At 46.7% G+C, this 17,036-nt stretch overlaps 1 protein-coding gene across 3 annotated transcripts; it reads left to right on the forward strand.

The window, feature by feature from the left end:
- The first annotated feature begins 1,398 nt into the window (after positions 1-1,398).
- NR2F2 (nuclear receptor subfamily 2 group F member 2) lies at positions 1,399-16,365 on the forward strand. 3 transcript variants are annotated; one of them, XM_074917257.1, is made up of 3 exons: positions 1,399-1,547; positions 9,594-10,121; positions 13,246-16,365. In XM_074917257.1, the coding sequence occupies exons 1-3, from the start codon at positions 1,505-1,507 to the stop codon at positions 13,518-13,520; spliced, it is 846 nt and encodes a 281-aa protein (XP_074773358.1). In that variant the 5' UTR covers positions 1,399-1,504; the 3' UTR covers positions 13,521-16,365. The 3 variants fall into 3 exon arrangements, with proteins under 3 accessions (XP_074773358.1, XP_074773356.1, XP_074773357.1); XM_074917255.1 differs by lacking the exon at positions 1,399-1,547 and adding an exon at positions 5,925-7,744 and having other exon boundaries at positions 9,573-10,121; positions 13,246-16,364; XM_074917256.1 differs by lacking the exon at positions 1,399-1,547 and adding an exon at positions 7,166-7,744 and having other exon boundaries at positions 13,246-16,363.
- Positions 16,366-17,036: the final 671 nt, after the last annotated feature.

The raw sequence follows: 17,036 nt of genomic DNA on the forward strand, positions 1-17,036 counted from the left end.
TTTTCATTAGCCCAGTAAACATGCAATTAACATGCAGCACTGTGGTTAACTTAATTCCTGTTTTAAGGCAAGGACAAGCAAGAAATGGAAGAGCGTTTGTTCCATTTGTCAAGTATGACACACTTCTTACCCTAACAGTTTCTTAAAATAAAAGCTCGGCTCCCACCACCACGACCACCACCCCTCTTTCCAGAAACCCCCCACACTGATACACACACACACACAAAAAGGAGCAGGAATCCATTAGTTGGAGAGTATTCTCCTGCCAAAGGCGGTATAATGTATTCCAAATTTTCCCAAGCCCTCACTGTACTGGGGTCCCTTCCCCCCCCCCCCCCCCCCCGTGAAGGGGGCTGACGAGCTGATATTTCTCGTGAGTGAGAGATTTAGTGTCCTCCTAACCGTATTTTTTTTTTTTTTAATAATAAAATAAAACTAAACGTGCTTCCCATGTCTAAAAGTTGCCATGTTTGTGAAGGGGGTGGGGAAAAAATGTCTCCAAGGGTTTCAATTAGCAACAAATGATTATTGCAACGGATTTTTGGTAATGAAAAAATGTGGAGTACCTCTTTCGAGCTGGGATCTCAGGGGCAGTGAAAGAGAGAGAGAGGGGGAGAGGGAGAGAAGGAGAGAGAGAGAAAGAGATTGCTGATTAGCTCGGATCCTTTCCCAACTTGCTTTAGCGTGTGCTTGCGTTCCCTGCCGACCCTACACAGGACACTATATATTTTTTCCCCTTCGGTGCATGTGTTGATAGTTCAGCCTGTAGTTGTTTGCGGTTGGCTTTTTTTTTTTCTTTTTTCCTTTTTTTTTTTTTTCCCCTGCCGGGGAGGGGGGAGGTGGGGAAGGGGGGGGGGGGGGGGGGGGCTGAAATCGGTCGCATCCATCCTACCCCCACAGTCATTAAGTTAGGAGATTTCCCTCTCTTATTTTTTTTTCCTCCCCAATTGGAAGGGTGGGTTGTGAATATTTTTTTTTTTTTAAGTCTCGCCTTTCCAGCTCCAAACAAGGTGTAGCGAGACGCTCTTCCTTCTAAGGAATGAAATGAGAGACAAGGATCACTCAAAGACATCTCCTACCTTGGGCTTGGGGATTTTTTCTTAAAGGCGAGGCGCACATTCCTAAGCAGCTATGTACAAAGCCCCCCCTGAAATCTTGTCTGTGTAAAGTTAGAGTGTGTTCAGGATTTTTTTTTCCTCTCTCCCAAGGCTGATCGCTAATAATACATCGAAAGCACTTCCCTTTAGGTTGTGGGAAATCTATTCCCTTCACCTTGCCTCCTTTTTTTTCCCCCTGAAGGCTGTAACTTTACTTTTTTTTTCCTCTTCTTTTTTTTTTTTTTTTTTTTTATCAGTTTGCACAATCGCTTAGATAAACACCAAGAAGGAGACTTCTCTTTAATTACCCAACGCACATCTTTCTGGGGGGCAAACAGCGGTCTGATTATTTTTTTTTTGTTTGTTTGTTTCACCTGCCAAACTAAAGGAGAGGTAGAAAAAGGAAGATGCAAGCGATTTGGGACCTTGAACAAGGCAAATATGGTTTTGGTATGTTTACTTATAGTTTTTTTTCTTCTTCTTTGACACTTTTTTCGGGCAATGTGTTGTGATTCTTATGTTTCTCTTTTAAGGAAAACAAAAAATCCAAAAAAGCAAATGTTAGCTAACGTACGTCTTAAACGATCGTTTCTAAGGTTACGTGGGTTGCTCTAAGGAGGGGAAGAGGGGAGGGGGGGAGACCCAAGTATGTGTAATTGCAGCACCATCAGTTAGCACGTCCTTTAGCTAAATAAAGCAAGCAGCAAACAAACAAACAAGCGAACAAACCCAACGACCGGAATCGGCTTCCAGGTCCGAGGCAAGGCAAAGCGCCTCAAAGTCATTTCCAAAGCAGCGTCCAGGAGGCAGAGCCCGGTCGCAGCCTCCCCTGCCTGGGTTTCAGGCTGGTCGGGGGGGAGCGGCGGACTGACCTGCTCGGGAGGGTGGGGAGGGCAGGACAAGACTCTTAACTTAAGTGATAGGTATTAAACTGCACGGAATTGTGTCGCCGTGTGCAGCTGGCAGCGTTTATTTAGGGGGGGGGGGGGGGGAAAGGTCTGTGGTGAAGGTATAGCGCCGAGATCCCCTCTCCCCCTCCGGTCCCTTCCCTGGCTAAGCAAGTACAATGGAAAGAAGCTGGAATATACTCACCCTCCGAAGGTGTGGTTGGCAGTTCGGCTGAGGCTTTAAGGCAATTATTTATCCTTTTTTTTTTTTTTTTAAGTATTATTGAAAAAGACGTAGATCTGACTTTAAGCAGCAAAAGTGTTTTGCTCTGACAACAGCATGCGAGGCACGGTTCCTCGTTTAAAAAAAAAAAAATCACAAAACAGGATTCCCCCCCCCCCCCCCAATCCCTTACCACTATCCCTTAAAAATACCTATTCGATACAGCGCTCGCAGAAACCCTGAAGCAGAAATCTTATAGTCCGGTCTAGGAGTGCCCAAGCCAATTAATTTTAAATCCTTAGGAATTAATCAGATTAAAATGTACAGAAGTTTCATTCTCGTATGCATACGTGAGCCAAAAGTCGTTTCCCTTTAAGAGATCCTTTTCTTTTAAAGTTGAATTTTAGGCAGATAAGAGACTTACACTAGGGGGCAGCCAGATACTGTACTTGCTCCAATCTTAAGCAATTTTTTTTCCTCTCTCACAGCATATGCTCTGATTTAGCACTGTAAATTTTTCAGAGGACCCAACTCTGACAGCCCCTGGTGATTTTCAAAGTACCACAAGCCAGTGGTTAAAAATTGCATTGACTTGGAAGTTCAGAGGCACACAATAGGAGCCACTTTCCCTATTCATGGAACTTCAGTGTGGTGGAAGAGAAAAACACACACATACTACATTGAGGGAGAAGAGGAATTCATTGAATTCTGTTAGACGTAACTGCTTTCCACTGAGTTCAGAGCGAAACTCGGTATTTGTTCGATGCTGTATTCATATTGCGATTTAATCTAGAAAGAATTAGAGGACTGTTAGGCAGCTTTCTGCCAGGAAAGCAGCTTCCCCCTCCTTCCTCCTCTTTTTTAAAACCTAAAGATTTACACCGGCTCGATCCCCAACTCTATTTTAGCAAAATAAATCCTTCCACTCCCTCTCATTAAAATAAATTTACATCTGCAGTAAAATGGCAGGAGGGATGCGTTTGTTAATTTGGAAAACCAATACGGTCTTACTTTTAAAACAGAGCATTTCTATTGTCATTAGGCTGGGAGAAGGACAGTTGAGAATCTCCCCCTTCTTTGCTAGGCGCTCAGATTTCGAGTATTATTTAGCGAAATTAGCTGCAGTTCATTTTTACATTCATCTGTTCTACCTCAACCCACTCGCAGGGGTGTTTTCAAATAAATAGCAAAGCATCTAATGGTGCTAATAGATATATTGCCACATCCCTCGAAGAGCAAATAGTTAATCTGGGGCATTCTTCATTAATGCTTGAGCAATCAGCGTATACGGCGGCTTTTAAGCGTATATCAATGGCTTTTCATTTTTACGATCATACGTTCAAACTATTAATATTGTACGTCCTGTTAAAACCGCTTTCTCTTCTGATTTCTGCATTTGTTAAGGCAGCATTAATGTTTTTTCATATGGAGAATTAATCCTGTTTACTTTGTCAGATTCGAGACAGGAAAGGTTGGTGTTGGGTTGTTTTGTGGTGGGTTGGTTTTTTGGTTTGTTTTTTGGTTTGGTTTTTGTTTTGGTTTGTTGTTTTTTTTTTTCCTCAGGAAATTCAACATCAGCAACAATCTGTGACTACCCTGCATTTTGAACCCCCACCTTCTCCCACCCTCCCCGAAAGGTCACCTCCTCGGTTCTGGGTTATCTGGAAATCATAAGGCAGTTCCCCACATTTTAACGGGGAAAGATTGCTTTCCCCCCTTCCGTCTTTCGAGTCCCTCCTGGTCCCTGTTTCGGGGAAAGGTTATTTTTGCTCCGTCAGGATCAATGGGAATGGTGCAGCCTTGTCTTTGAAATTGAGCCGCAGTACATCTTCGTTCGTGGGGGTCTTAATACAGGAGGTTTGGAAGCAGGACGTTGTCAAGTCTAGGTGCTTTTTACAACTTTCCAATCATCTCAGCACCTGCGGCTTTAGCCACATATATTATTTCTGCAGCAGAAGGGGGTGTGCATGTGGCAACATGAAAAAGTGTGTGTGAGGAGGTGAGGGGCAATTAATCCTTTACAGAGTTGTGCACAGGTCTGTGTCCCCACGCCCGCACTCGGTGACCAGCTCGAACGCGAGCGTACATACACGCGTGTGTTCGCAGAGGAGGGATTGTCCGGCTGGGCGTTTATCTGTCTATTTTAACATGTTTTCTTTTTTATCTCTCCGTCCCTTCGCCTGTTAGAGTGTCGTTTGGCCATTTTTCACTAGGAGACGAACTCCAAGTCCCCGTGCCGCTGGCCGGTAGCTATATTCAGCGGGAAATAAACAACAGTCCGCCCGTACTTAGATCGGTTACCTATGGAGTGGGGCTCCCACCGTAGCATAGGGGTTGTGTTACCGTGCCAGGGTACGTGTGATCCAAAGGGGAGAAAAAAAAAAAAAAAACCACCCAAACAAAACACCAAAATAAAGTTAAAGGGGTTGCGCTGAGCTACGTTATAGCGATGCCGTGAAGGTCGCGGGGGAACGGACACGAGTGTCGCGCCCTGCGGAGTGGCGTGGCGGGTTTTCTCCTCCGTCGTGCTGCGGGGAAGGGGTAGGTGGTGTCTGGGTGAAGCCGCGCTCCTCTCGGCCGGCCGCCGGCTGCCCGGGGCGGCGGGGGAAGAGGCGCCCGCACGGGGAGGAGAGGTCGGGGGGAGCGGCCGTGCCCCGTTACCCGGTCGGGGCTGTGCGAGCGGCCGGTCCCGGAGCGCCGGTGGCGGCGGCGCGGGGCGGGGGGGAACGGACCCCGCGGCTCAGCACCCCGCGGCTCCGCAGGCGGCCGGGGCAGGGGGCGGCCCGGGCAAGCGCAGGTGCCGCTGCCGCCGCCCCCCCCCCCGCCCCCCGCCCCACCGGCCGCGTCTCCCGCCGGTCGACCCGGAGCCAGGCCGGGGGCAGCGCCGCCAGCGCCCGGCGGGACCGCCGGCGGGCGGGAGCCCCGCGTACCTGCGCGGCGCTTCCCCTGACGGGGGAGACGGCGGCCGCTCCCTTTCCCCAGGCGGCGGCGGGGCTCGTGTTGGTTTTATTCAGTGGAGTTTTACCTCATTTTAGCGTCAATTTTCTGATTCTCAACCGCCCCCCCCGCCCCTCACGACTCCCGAAGCCGTGCCCCGGCGGGCGGCCCCAGGTGAGGCGGGCGGCGGCGCTCCGCTCCGCCGGCCGGGCTCGCCGGAACCCCTCGCCCCGAGGCGGGGTGGGGCAGCACGGCACGGCGGGGCAGCGGGCCGGGGGGCAAAGAGCGAGAGGAGCGAGAGGAGCGCGGAGCCGGCGGGGAGCGGCGTGCGCGGGGGGACGCCCCGGCCGCGGTCCCCGTGGCGGCGGCAGGAGCGGCGGCGGCCTCTAGGACCGCGCGGGCGGCGGCGGCGGCCATGGCAGGCCGCGCAGGGCGTCGCGGCCCAATGAGGGCCGAGGGGCGGGGCGGGAGCTTTTGACCAGTCAAACGCCGGTCGGGTTGCCTTATAAGGCGCGCGGTCGCCATGGCAACGTGCGCTAAGTTGCAGCAGTCGTGTCAAAGTTCACTCTCCCGCCAGCGGGGCGAGCGGCCGGCGGGGAGCGCGCTCGCCACTCGGCCCACACGCCGCCCGCCCGCGCCGCCGCGCCCCGCCCCGCCCCTCCCCTCACCGCCGGGGGGGGAGCCCCCGCTCCCCGCTTTTTTTTTTTTTTTTTTGGGGGGGGGGGGGGAAGGGCTGGCGCGCTCCCCCCGCTCTCCCCGTGGTGATTTTCCCCTCTTCCCCCCCCCGCCCCGGCTGAGGAGCGATGCTGCGCGCTGGGTTATGATCCTTCCCTCGCTCGCTCTCTCTCTCTCCCTCCCTCCCTCCTCCTCCTCCTCTTCTCCTCCTCCTCCTCCTCCTCCTCCTCCTCCTCCTCCTCCTCCTCCCGCTCCCCTCTTTTATCATCCTGGCTGGCTGGGCGCTGCGCTGGCGAGTTGACTCCTTCCCTCCCCCCCGCCCCGCGGCCCCCCTCCCCCCGCCCGCGCCGTGAGCACCGGCGGCGCGGAGGCGAGAGCCCACTTGCGAGGCGGCAGAAGCAGCATAAGGCAGCGCGGCGGCAGCGGCGGCGGCGGCGGCAGCACCCGAGCGGCGGCGGCGGCGGGAGCGGCGGCGGCGGGAGCGGCGGCGGCGGCGGGGACACGGCGCGGCGGGAGCGGCGAAGCGGCTGAGCGGGGCAGAGCGGAGCGCAGCGCGGCGGGGACGGAGAGGAGGAACAAATAAACAATCATAATAATAATAATTAATAATAATAACAATAAGAATAATAAAAAAAAGCGAGGAGAGGAGGAGGAAAAAAACCAAACAGCCAGCCCCCCCACCCCCGAGCCCAAAAGAGGGAGAGAGAGAGAGAAAGAGAGCAGCGCCCGGGCGGAGCGGCGGAGAGGAAGAATTAAAGCGAGCGAAGGAGGGAGGAGAGACAGAGCAGAGAGAGAGAGAGGAGGAAAGAGGAGAAAAAAAAAAAAAAGCCCACAAAAACAAAGCGATCGCAGTTGATGTTGCTGCTGCAAGCTGGACTTCCAAAAACTACGGCGAGACCGTCCGCTCTCCGCGCCGAGAAAAGTCTCCTCAGCTGTGCGTGTTTTTTTCCGCTGTGTGTGTAATCTTTAACCTTTTATTCATTCTTATTTTGATGGCTTTCCTGAATGGCTGACTGCGAGCTTCCCTGGACCTGGCCCCCAGACACCCGCCTCTCCTCCTTCAACTACTCTGCTGCAGATCAGCTCTAAGAGAGAGAGAGGGAGATCTTTGAAGAGATTTTTTTTTTTTTTTCTCCTCTCTCTCTCTCTCTCTCTCCCTCTCTCCCCCACCCCCACCACCCCTTTACTTTGCTCTCCTGGAGCCCAGACAATCGACTCGCAACTCGCCCCCCCGCACACACACCTCCATCGCCCCGTGCTTCTGCACCTTCGCCGGTACCGGGAGATCCCCCCCACCCCGACCCTCCTAAAAAAAAAAAAAAAAAAAAAAAAAAAAAAGCAAAACAACAAAAGAGAGAGGGGGAGAGAGAGAGAGAGAGAGGGGAGGGGGAAAAAAAAAAAAAAAAGACTGCTGCAAAGCTGATCTGAAAAGCAAAGCAAACAAACTTTGAAAATAAAGGGGGAACAGGAAGTTTGGCAACGGTGTCCAATAGATATGGCAATGGTAGTCGGTGCGTGGCGAGACCCCCAGGACGATGTGCCCGGAGCTCAGGGAACGCAGCCTTCGCAAGCCCCGCCGGTGCAGGGACCGCCGGCCGGGGCCCCGCACACCCCACAGACCCCGGGGCCCGGGGGCCCTCCCAGTACGCCAGCCCAGACCAACCCGCCAAGCCAGCAGAACCAAGGAGACAAACAGCAGCAGCAGCAGCACATTGAATGTGTGGTTTGTGGGGACAAGTCTAGTGGCAAACATTATGGCCAGTTTACCTGCGAGGGTTGCAAGAGTTTCTTCAAGCGGAGTGTAAGGAGGAATCTCAGCTACACTTGTCGTGCCAACAGGAACTGTCCCATTGACCAGCACCACCGCAATCAGTGTCAGTACTGCCGCCTCAAAAAATGCCTCAAAGTTGGCATGAGACGGGAAGGTATTGGGATTTCATTTGTTTTGCAATTTTTTTCACTCGCTGCGTTTTGGGTTTTGTTTTGTTGTGTTGTTTTGGTTTGTTGTTTTGTTTTTTTTTTTAATGATGATTCTTATTATTTTTAACCTCCCTCCCCAAACCCCAAACCCAGCCAGAACCTTTCCTCCCCCCTCGCCCTCCCACCCCCCGAATAAACAGAGAGAAACTTTCTCGTAATGAAAGAAAGAGGTGTTGGAGGGGGTGGGCAAGGGAGGCAGGGGCTCTTGCATGCTTTCTCCTGCACTCGTAATTGATTTGTGTTTGTTTTGATTTTGCTGATGGAGGTTTATTGGAAGTGGATTTTTAGTTTCACGCTGCTTAGGAGCGAGATGATTATTCTGACGTGTGGTTACTTTTCCTTCATGTTTCCTCCTGCATGTTCAGCGTTCCCCCCTGTCCCCCGAGCAGCTCTGGAGGGGGGTGTGGGGGGGTGTCTCGGTGTCTCTGTGCGTGTGTGTACACACACACGGAGCCTCACGAGATGCACACACACACATATATATATCCTCCAGCACCCTGCCTTAGATTGCAATTTTACACAGGCGGTTCAAATTACTATTACAATGGGACTCACCCTACCGAGGCTCTACAGCACTCCACTGTGGATTCCCAGCCGGATTTTTCCTCCTTTAAAAATATATATACACACACAAACCCGCGCATGTGTGTGTATATATACACATATATTGCCGTGTGCCTGCCTTTCCTGATTGTTATTCTCTCACTTTTCTCGTCCTCCTCTTATTTTCTTGTTCCTCCGGGGAGAGGCAGGAGGGGGTAGAAGGGACGGGTTGGGGGGGGGGGGGGGAAGGAGCAGCCCAGAAGTAAGTGTGGGGTGCTCGGGTCTCTGCAAGTCGAGTCTTTGTGATATAAAATTAGACGAGAAATGTGAGCCTGCAGTTTTCCAGTGCGTGCTCTGTGTCTGGACGCTGCTATGTAGGTTAAGGGTTAGGGGGCTTGGGACTTGCTGGGCTCCTCTCTTTGTGTTTCTGCAAGAGTAACTAACCTTGTAATACGTGCGATAACAAATATAAATCAAGCACATTTTTAGGCGTTCTCCCTTCTTGCCGTCTCTCTGCCTCTGAGCCCTTTTTCTCTCTCCTTTTTCTCTCGCTGTCACCGTGTAAATTTATTAACAAAATGAAAGGCCCACTTTCCATGGGCAGCTGAGGAAGGTGCCTTTGGATAATGCCCTCGGCCTCGCCGGGGGACCTGCCGGGGATGTTATGGGGTGATCTCACCTCCTTTGATATTTTTTATGAGGGGGGGGTGGATATAATAACAGCAGCAACAATATATTCAGTGGGCGAGAAACGCGTGTGGGACCAGCGCCGGGGATTTTGAACTGAAGTGTTTCTTCCCTCTTTCCCTCCCCTCCCTCCCCATCCCGCTCCCCCCAGCCGCAAATCAATAAGCTGTTTTAGGTGTAATGAAGAAAAATACCCGGGCACACAAAGACGTATCCTGCATCTCTTGAAGGAGGGGTGGCGGTGGAGGGGGGGGGGGGGGGGGGGGAAATAACTGAATTGTGGTGTTGTTTTGGGAAGTGAGGCTCTCAGGCTTCTTCAGGCAGTCCTGGCCGAGCGGACAGCATTGCTCAGCTTTTATTGTTGCTTTTACTTGACCCGGGAACTGCGGAGCTTTACAACGGGGTACGGGCTGAACTCTGGCCGGAAAAAAATGCATGTTCCCCCTTAAGCTGACTCGGTACGGTGTCACACACGCATGCACAAGCACACAAAGCAGGCTGTATTTGAACCGATGGTCGCAATTCAGATATTAATAGCTGTAGTTTCTTCTTTATTTACTGCAGCGGTCCAGAGGGGCAGAATGCCACCCACACAGCCAACTCATGGTCAGTTCGCCTTGACAAACGGGGACCCTCTCAACTGCCATTCCTACCTATCCGGATATATCTCCCTTCTTCTGAGAGCAGAGCCCTACCCCACCTCCCGCTTTGGCAGTCAGTGCATGCAACCCAACAACATCATGGGCATCGAGAACATTTGTGAACTGGCAGCTAGGATGCTCTTCAGCGCGGTGGAGTGGGCCAGGAATATCCCCTTCTTCCCAGACCTCCAGATCACAGACCAGGTGGCCCTCCTGAGGCTGACCTGGAGCGAGTTATTTGTCCTCAACGCTGCCCAGTGCTCCATGCCCCTCCACGTAGCTCCGCTCCTGGCAGCTGCTGGCCTCCACGCTTCGCCAATGTCTGCTGACCGAGTGGTCGCCTTTATGGACCACATACGAATCTTCCAAGAGCAAGTAGAAAAACTGAAAGCATTGCATGTCGACTCTGCAGAATATAGCTGTTTAAAGGCCATAGTCCTCTTCACCTCAGGTAGGCAGCATTTCTTTGCTCTTCCTTTTTCCTTCCCCGGGCCCCCCCTGAGAACTGTTTGCTCTTGCAAAGTGTTATTGCCTGCACCCCATCACCGGTCCCTGCCCCCCTAGAACCAGCACGGTCTCTTTCCATTTAGGAAACGATGCCCTGTGGTCTCGCCTTCAGGGCCTCGGATCTGAGCATCCCATCTTCGAGGGAGTGCAAAATTTAAAAAAGAAAAAAAAAGAAAAAAAAAAGAAGAAGAAATAAAATATACATACACACACACAAAAAGACAACCAAAACACACCCCAACCCTAGTTGAATAATGCTGGGGACAGGGGAAGAGGGGGCTCGGGGAGAGGCACCCATTCGCCACGAGAGACTGCACTTTTCCCATTGAAAATAATATTTTATTTAACAGTATAGCTCTGGGTTGTTGCATTTAATGACACGCATCCGAACAGCAGCAAAATCTGTTTGATGTTGTTAAATACAAGTCGTCCTATCAGTGAAACCACTTTAAAAAGAGGATCATTTTATGGGCAGCCAGGAAGGGAAAAAAGCCCTGCAGGATTAAAAATTGAATTAAAAAAAAAAAAAAAAAAAAGTTAAATGCGCAAAGCTGAGTTTAAAATATGTTCCCTGCCATCCCATAAAATAAAATAAATCAACTTTCCAAAGAGCTGTCTCTGATTTAAACAGAATGTGGCAGTGAGCAGTTCTGTGTCATTTAAGCTAAGGGGAAAAGTTTGCATTTGTACCCAGCAGGAACTGCATAGTCCAAAGCGAGTAGCGGGTGCGAAAAGATCATTACCATAAGTAGACAGGGATAGTATGAAAAAGTAAGAGGAGACTGAAGCTGCCGCTCCGCAGTGTAATTCCGGGGTGGCACAACCATGCCTCTCCCGAGGAAAAGACCTCGAGGTGTTTCTTAGATAATCAAAGAGAGGGGGGGAAAAATATGTGTCAACTTTTGCTGCCTAGAAATAGTGCATGAGTTATAAAGCAATAATTGAGTGCGTTGTGAAATCTAATTAGCTTGCACTAGAGTTTAACCTGGGTGAGTAATAATCCTGATATTAACTCTGGAGGCTAAATTTTTTTTTTTTTTTTTTTTTTGAGGGGAAAAAAAATCTGCTCGCTAATTTGTGCAATACGTTATCTCAGATTGCTAACTTTAAGACTGCATCGGCAACCCAGCGTGCTGGAGCCCTAGAAGTTTTGGGATTAAGTTTAAAAATACATATATTTATTCTGTAACTCATTTGAAAGCTTGGGAAAGTGGCCACGCGATAAACATATGAATGGAAGCAGGACCTGTAAAATAATTACTCATCGGAGTTTTTTAAAGCCTGATATCAGGAAACAGGAAAAAAATGTAGTTTATGTGGGAAAAGAAGGGCTCACAATCCGTTCCTTGTTGTGTTAAAGGGGGTCTGGGGAACGAAGTCATTTTCTGGACTTTGTCCAGGTTCTGGGTCGTGACCTAAACTTCCTTTTATATATTATTGCTTTACACATAAAAAACTTCTCTTTTTTTTTTTTTTTTTCCCCTCCCCCCCCCCCCCCAAATTACTCGTCCTAAAGTCCTAAGGTGATCAATGAGCAGGGCGCAACTAGCCACAGGGAGACAGGGATCCCGAGTGGAAAGGGGTGTACGTGGGGTGCTTATTTTATTTTTCAGTCGTTTTCTAGGATGCATTTTCCTCTCCCTCGCTCAAACGCTCAGCGAGGATCCCACACACGCTCACATCCCTCCCCAGCCCCTGGCCAGCTCACACCCACACCGAGGAGTTTATTTCCAATCCTGCCTTTTCTCCCAAATCACTTTTTTTTTTTTTTTTTTTTTTTTTTAGCCTTCTGAGAAAACAATCGTCCGATCCTGTCGTAACTGTTTAATTTATTACTATTTTCAAAATGTGAGGCCTGGCGTGTAAATTGCCTCCCAACTAGATAAACGTTTCTTGTTATCTGATTCTGGGGAAGATAGCCGCATGCAAAAAAAAAAAAAAAAAAATAGGGTGATGCATGCAGCTTCTGCAGCACCCCAATAACCCTCCCTGATATAAAGCAGACGCACATAGATGCATATAATGTTTGCTGCAGCCTCTTTTAAGAGAAAAAAAAAAAAAATCTGGGTTCTAATGACTCGCAGAATATGCATGTGTTAGCCCTGTGCCTAGGAAAGCCACAGGGAGGTCAGGTCACAACCTGTGCTCTTTCAGCACAGACGTCTCTGATTTAAAGGGAACTTATTGTATTTTAGCGTATCAGGAAAAAAAAGAAAAAAAAATGTCCAGACCCTATCAGGGAGTTTTCTTCTTGTAAGGGCCTTTAGGTTTAAAAAGAAGAAGAAGAGGAAAAAAAAGAGGGGGGAGTGGAGGGGGGGGAAGAAAGAAAGAGAAAAGAAAAGAGGGGGGAAAAGAAACAGCTCAAATGAACAGAGAGATCACAGTTTGCATGGCTGCCTCTGAATAGGCTAAACTGACAAGATCAGTTTTAAAGGGCCACTTAAATCAGTTTCAAAGACTGAAGAAAAACGCGTTGTCTTCTTTGGGGGAGAATCTGTTGCTGGATCCGGGGCGCCATTATCTTTGGCTGGGCCAGTTTTTTATTACTATTATGATTTCTATCACTATTATTAGTATTCCTTCTCATCACATGGTTAGGCTCTCCCCAATTATTTTCCAAGGGGGGGGAGAAATAGTGGCTCCCTTTGCCCCCTTTCGACTCAAGCCTTCCCCGCCCCCCCAGCCTTTCCCCCTAAAAATATAGATATACGAAATTACGCTTGGCCAGCACCTCCTTGTCAACCCCTCAAGTCTGTCGTGCCATTAGAAATCTCGACTCTGGGAGCTGTGCTCAATCCTAAAGGAGACCCTCCAGAAGAGAGAGAAATACAAAACACACACACATACACAGAGAGATAGTCCCTTCTGGTAAAACCTACTTAAACTCTGGGGGGCGAGGTGATGGCACACGATCTACACTTAAATCTAACAATAAAAAAAACCAGATCAAATTAAAAATTAAAAAAAACAAAAACAAAAACAAAAACAAACTTTTTAATCTGATGATTGTTTTCTTTTTTTCTTTTCTTTTTTTTTTTTTTTTTTTTTTTTAATACACTTTCTTCTAGATGCCTGTGGTCTCTCTGATGTAGCCCATGTTGAAAGTTTACAGGAGAAGTCACAGTGTGCTTTGGAAGAGTATGTTAGGAGCCAGTATCCCAACCAGCCAACACGATTCGGGAAGCTATTACTACGTCTCCCCTCCCTTCGCACTGTCTCCTCTTCTGTCATAGAGCAATTGTTTTTCGTCCGTTTGGTAGGTAAAACCCCCATAGAAACCCTAATCAGGGATATGTTACTGTCTGGCAGCAGTTTTAACTGGCCTTATATGTCCATTCAATAAAATATTCGAGAGAGAAAAAAAAAAATTTAAAAATTTAAAAATTGAGAAGGGAGATGAAAGAGAGTGAAAGGAAAGCAAATGACATTTGGGTTCTGGTTGTTTCTTAAATTTCCTTCTGCTAAGAAAGGATGTAAAAGGATGTTACAAGTTTGCTAAGAGAAGACAGGAAAAAATTAATGGACTGTGAATTAAAAAAAGAGACTGTCAAATGAACTTTTACAGAATGCATTAAAAACTCCCGTGTCGTTCAGAAAAAAAAACTTGCTACTTATAATTTTTTGTAAAAAATAAAAAAGAGAGAAAGAAAAAAGAAAGAAAGAAAAAAGAGAAAGAAGAAGAAAAGAAACGATGGTGGGCTTTTTCTTTTTTTCTTTTTTCTTCTTTTTTTTTTTTCTTTATTTGGGGTAAACTTTTTAAAAAATTTCGCTTAAAGTGCATTTAAAGGAAATTTGGAGAAAATTAGCAGAACGGAAGAAAGTAAGTCTTTTTTTTCCAAATTATTAATTGTCCTATGTGTCTATGTACCTATAGCTGTTCTTTTTTGTATTTTTCTGGTTTCAAACCAGTTTATTCTGTGGTTCTATAATAATTTTTGATATAACCTTGGCTTCTTTAAAAAAAAAAAAAACCTGTGTATCCTTAAAATATATGTTCTGAAAGAATTAAAACTGAGTCCATGAAAGTATCATAGGAAGAAAGGAAAAGAGAAAAAAAAAAAAACAAAACCTCAACAACACAATGATGGAAGCGCACTTAAGGTGGTGACCCAAAATCTAGCTTGAAGCTGAGAGCTATAATTATATAGACCCGAATGAACCACATGTGTCATATAACTACCCCCAAATCTAGGTTTTTTGATATTTCGGACAGAAAATGAACTGTGGGGATTTATTATAGGTAGAAGGAATTTGTGTCCAAGACACGCTACGGTTTTGATTTAAAAAACAAACAAACAAGCAAAGTGAACTTTTGTAATTTGAATTGGGTTCCACATAGTTCATCATGAATTGTTATTAAACTCCTCTATCTGTTTGTATATTTGCAAGCCCTTTGTATTATAATAATTGTTGATATTTTCCCTTTTTAAAAAATACCATTGAAATCAGCATGACAAAATAACACTGTTGGCACTTATAGATAACGTGATTGATTCAGTATCTTAGAGTTTACAGTTTTGTGTTTAAAAAAACTGAAGGTTTTTTTTTTAAGTGCAACATTTCTGTATACTGTAAAAGTTATAATAACTGAACTGTTTGGTCGAGTCTTTGTGTGTTATATTCCAAGGAAAATTGAAAGTATTCAGAAATTAAAATATTATTTGATATCTGAAACTTGTTTGGCTGTCATAAATGTCTTTCAGAAACCACATTACTTCTCTATAGTTTGCAGTCATTTAAGTCCATAGGCGATTGATTTGTTTACTTGTCACAGTAAGTTTGTAGCAGATGTATTGTAGTGTATTTACCTGTTTAATTCCGGGATGGGGGTGGAGGACTTAAGTTCGTGGTTTATCTCTGGTTTTAGGAAGTACTATGCTGAAATGGTAAACCATCAACCCCCATTCATCTAATCCTCCTGTTAATTAAAAATGGATTTTCTGGAAAAAAAAGGCCCTTATTTTTGTCACACTTAAGTGCCTGCGTAGGAAAGGTATTGTTGTGAAAAAGTATTAGAAATCTGGAGATCAGTATCTATTTTATGATCAGAATGGGGCGAAAATCTTTTGTAAATGTCTTACATACGCGCACAAGATCATTCAAGCAAGGTAATAGCAGTATTGTAAATATAGGTCAGTTGTTTGCAATGAGTTTTCTTTAAGTATGTGTGATTTTTTATAATACTCCGTAGTTGCCATCTATCGTTGTCATTGAGAGGTCTTCAAATGGAGTGGCTTTAGCTTCTAGCACTGAGGAGTCGGTTTTTAATGTATATATACTCTCAAGTGGATTTTTTTTACCTTAGACTGTGAAAGCATGACCACAGGTCATCTCTATATTTTACGTATGGCATATATGTCTGTATGTATACTTGCATACATACATGCGTAGGCGTACATGCATCTTTCCTGTGTAGCTACAGGGCCCTCTCTTGCAGTCCTTGCCCAGGCTCAGCTCCCACTGATGCGGTGGGGACCTGCCTGGGCGAGTGGCATAGGATCGGACACACCATTTGTGAATTTAGTGCTATCCCGAGCAGGCAAAAAACCCCCAAAACTGAAGGCAGGCAAGATGATGTGATTTTGCAAGGGGTTGATATTTTGTTTTGTGTGTGTGCGTGTCATTATTTTTTTTTTCTCTCTCTCTCCCCACACCCGCCATCCCCTTGGTCTATAGCAGATGCTTTGTATGTGAAAGCTTGCAATTTTGTTCTTGTCTGAGGCTTCCCCCTCTCCCTTTTTACCACACGTAACTACACCATGTTGTGGTTTCACAAAAAGAGAGAGAGGGAGGGAGGGAGATCATTCTGTAAAGTCGATTAAACCCTGATCTTTAGTGTGTTCCAGTCAGACACATCTGTACTGGGGGCTGAGGGGCGTATGACTGTGAATTTGAGCAGAGTTTTACATCTGAATCATGGCTCCTTTTCTATAAATATATAAATATATATAAATATATAAATATACTATTATTGCAGGGGATTGCTGACCTCTAGATTTAGCTTTTTCTATTGCAAGTGCTATCCATGTGAGTGTGTGTGTGTGAAGTTTTTATGCTTACTAAGAACACAGGATCTTGACTTGTTTGTTTTGTGTTAGTTTATTGTAAACAACCATTTGTTGTAAATTGTTATTGGCATTAAATTATAATTTATGATTTTCAAATCCAAAACATTCTCTGCTTTTTATGTTTTAAAGCCTGTAAGCTATCTCTGTATTTATAAGTTTCTTGCAGCGAGCTTTGGTTCACAGAGAATAATAGCAAACAGAAAATGCACCAGGGTTAAATAAAAACACACACACACGCACGCACACACACACACACACACACACACACACAAGCCCCATGTATATATGTTTGGAATGCTCAGAGGAGGATTTGTTTAGGGACTTCAGTTAGTTTTAAGTTTATAGCATTTAAAGAAAGTTTTTCTTTTCATGCTGAGTTAGAACAAAAGATCTATCCAAAGATTGAATTGGACAAAAGAGGAGGGTTGGGATCGAGAAGCTTGTTCTATGTGGAATTGAGGAGATTTTTTTTTTTCTTTTAAGGAAAAAAAAAAAAAAAAGCTGCTAAACATGGCGACTCTTTCCCTTTAAGTCTCTAATTTTTTTTTTTTTCCTTGCGGTTCCCCCCTTCCCAACCCTCCCTTTTATTTATTTATTTTTTAAAAAAAAATTTATTTTTCTCTTTAATCTGATCTCAGTTCGCTTTATTCCTTCCCCACCACCCCTGCTACCGGCGCGGGGACTGGCGGGGAAAGACCCAAAGGCGACCCGGAACGACAGCGAAAGCTGCAGAGCCGCCCGCGGTGCAAACCACATCTCGGGAAAGGTCTTCTTCACCCCCCCCTGTGCGC

The sequence above is a fragment of the Athene noctua genome, chromosome 13, assembly GCF_965140245.1.
Source record: "Athene noctua chromosome 13, bAthNoc1.hap1.1, whole genome shotgun sequence".
NCBI classification, from domain to species: Eukaryota; Metazoa; Chordata; class Aves; order Strigiformes; family Strigidae; genus Athene; species Athene noctua.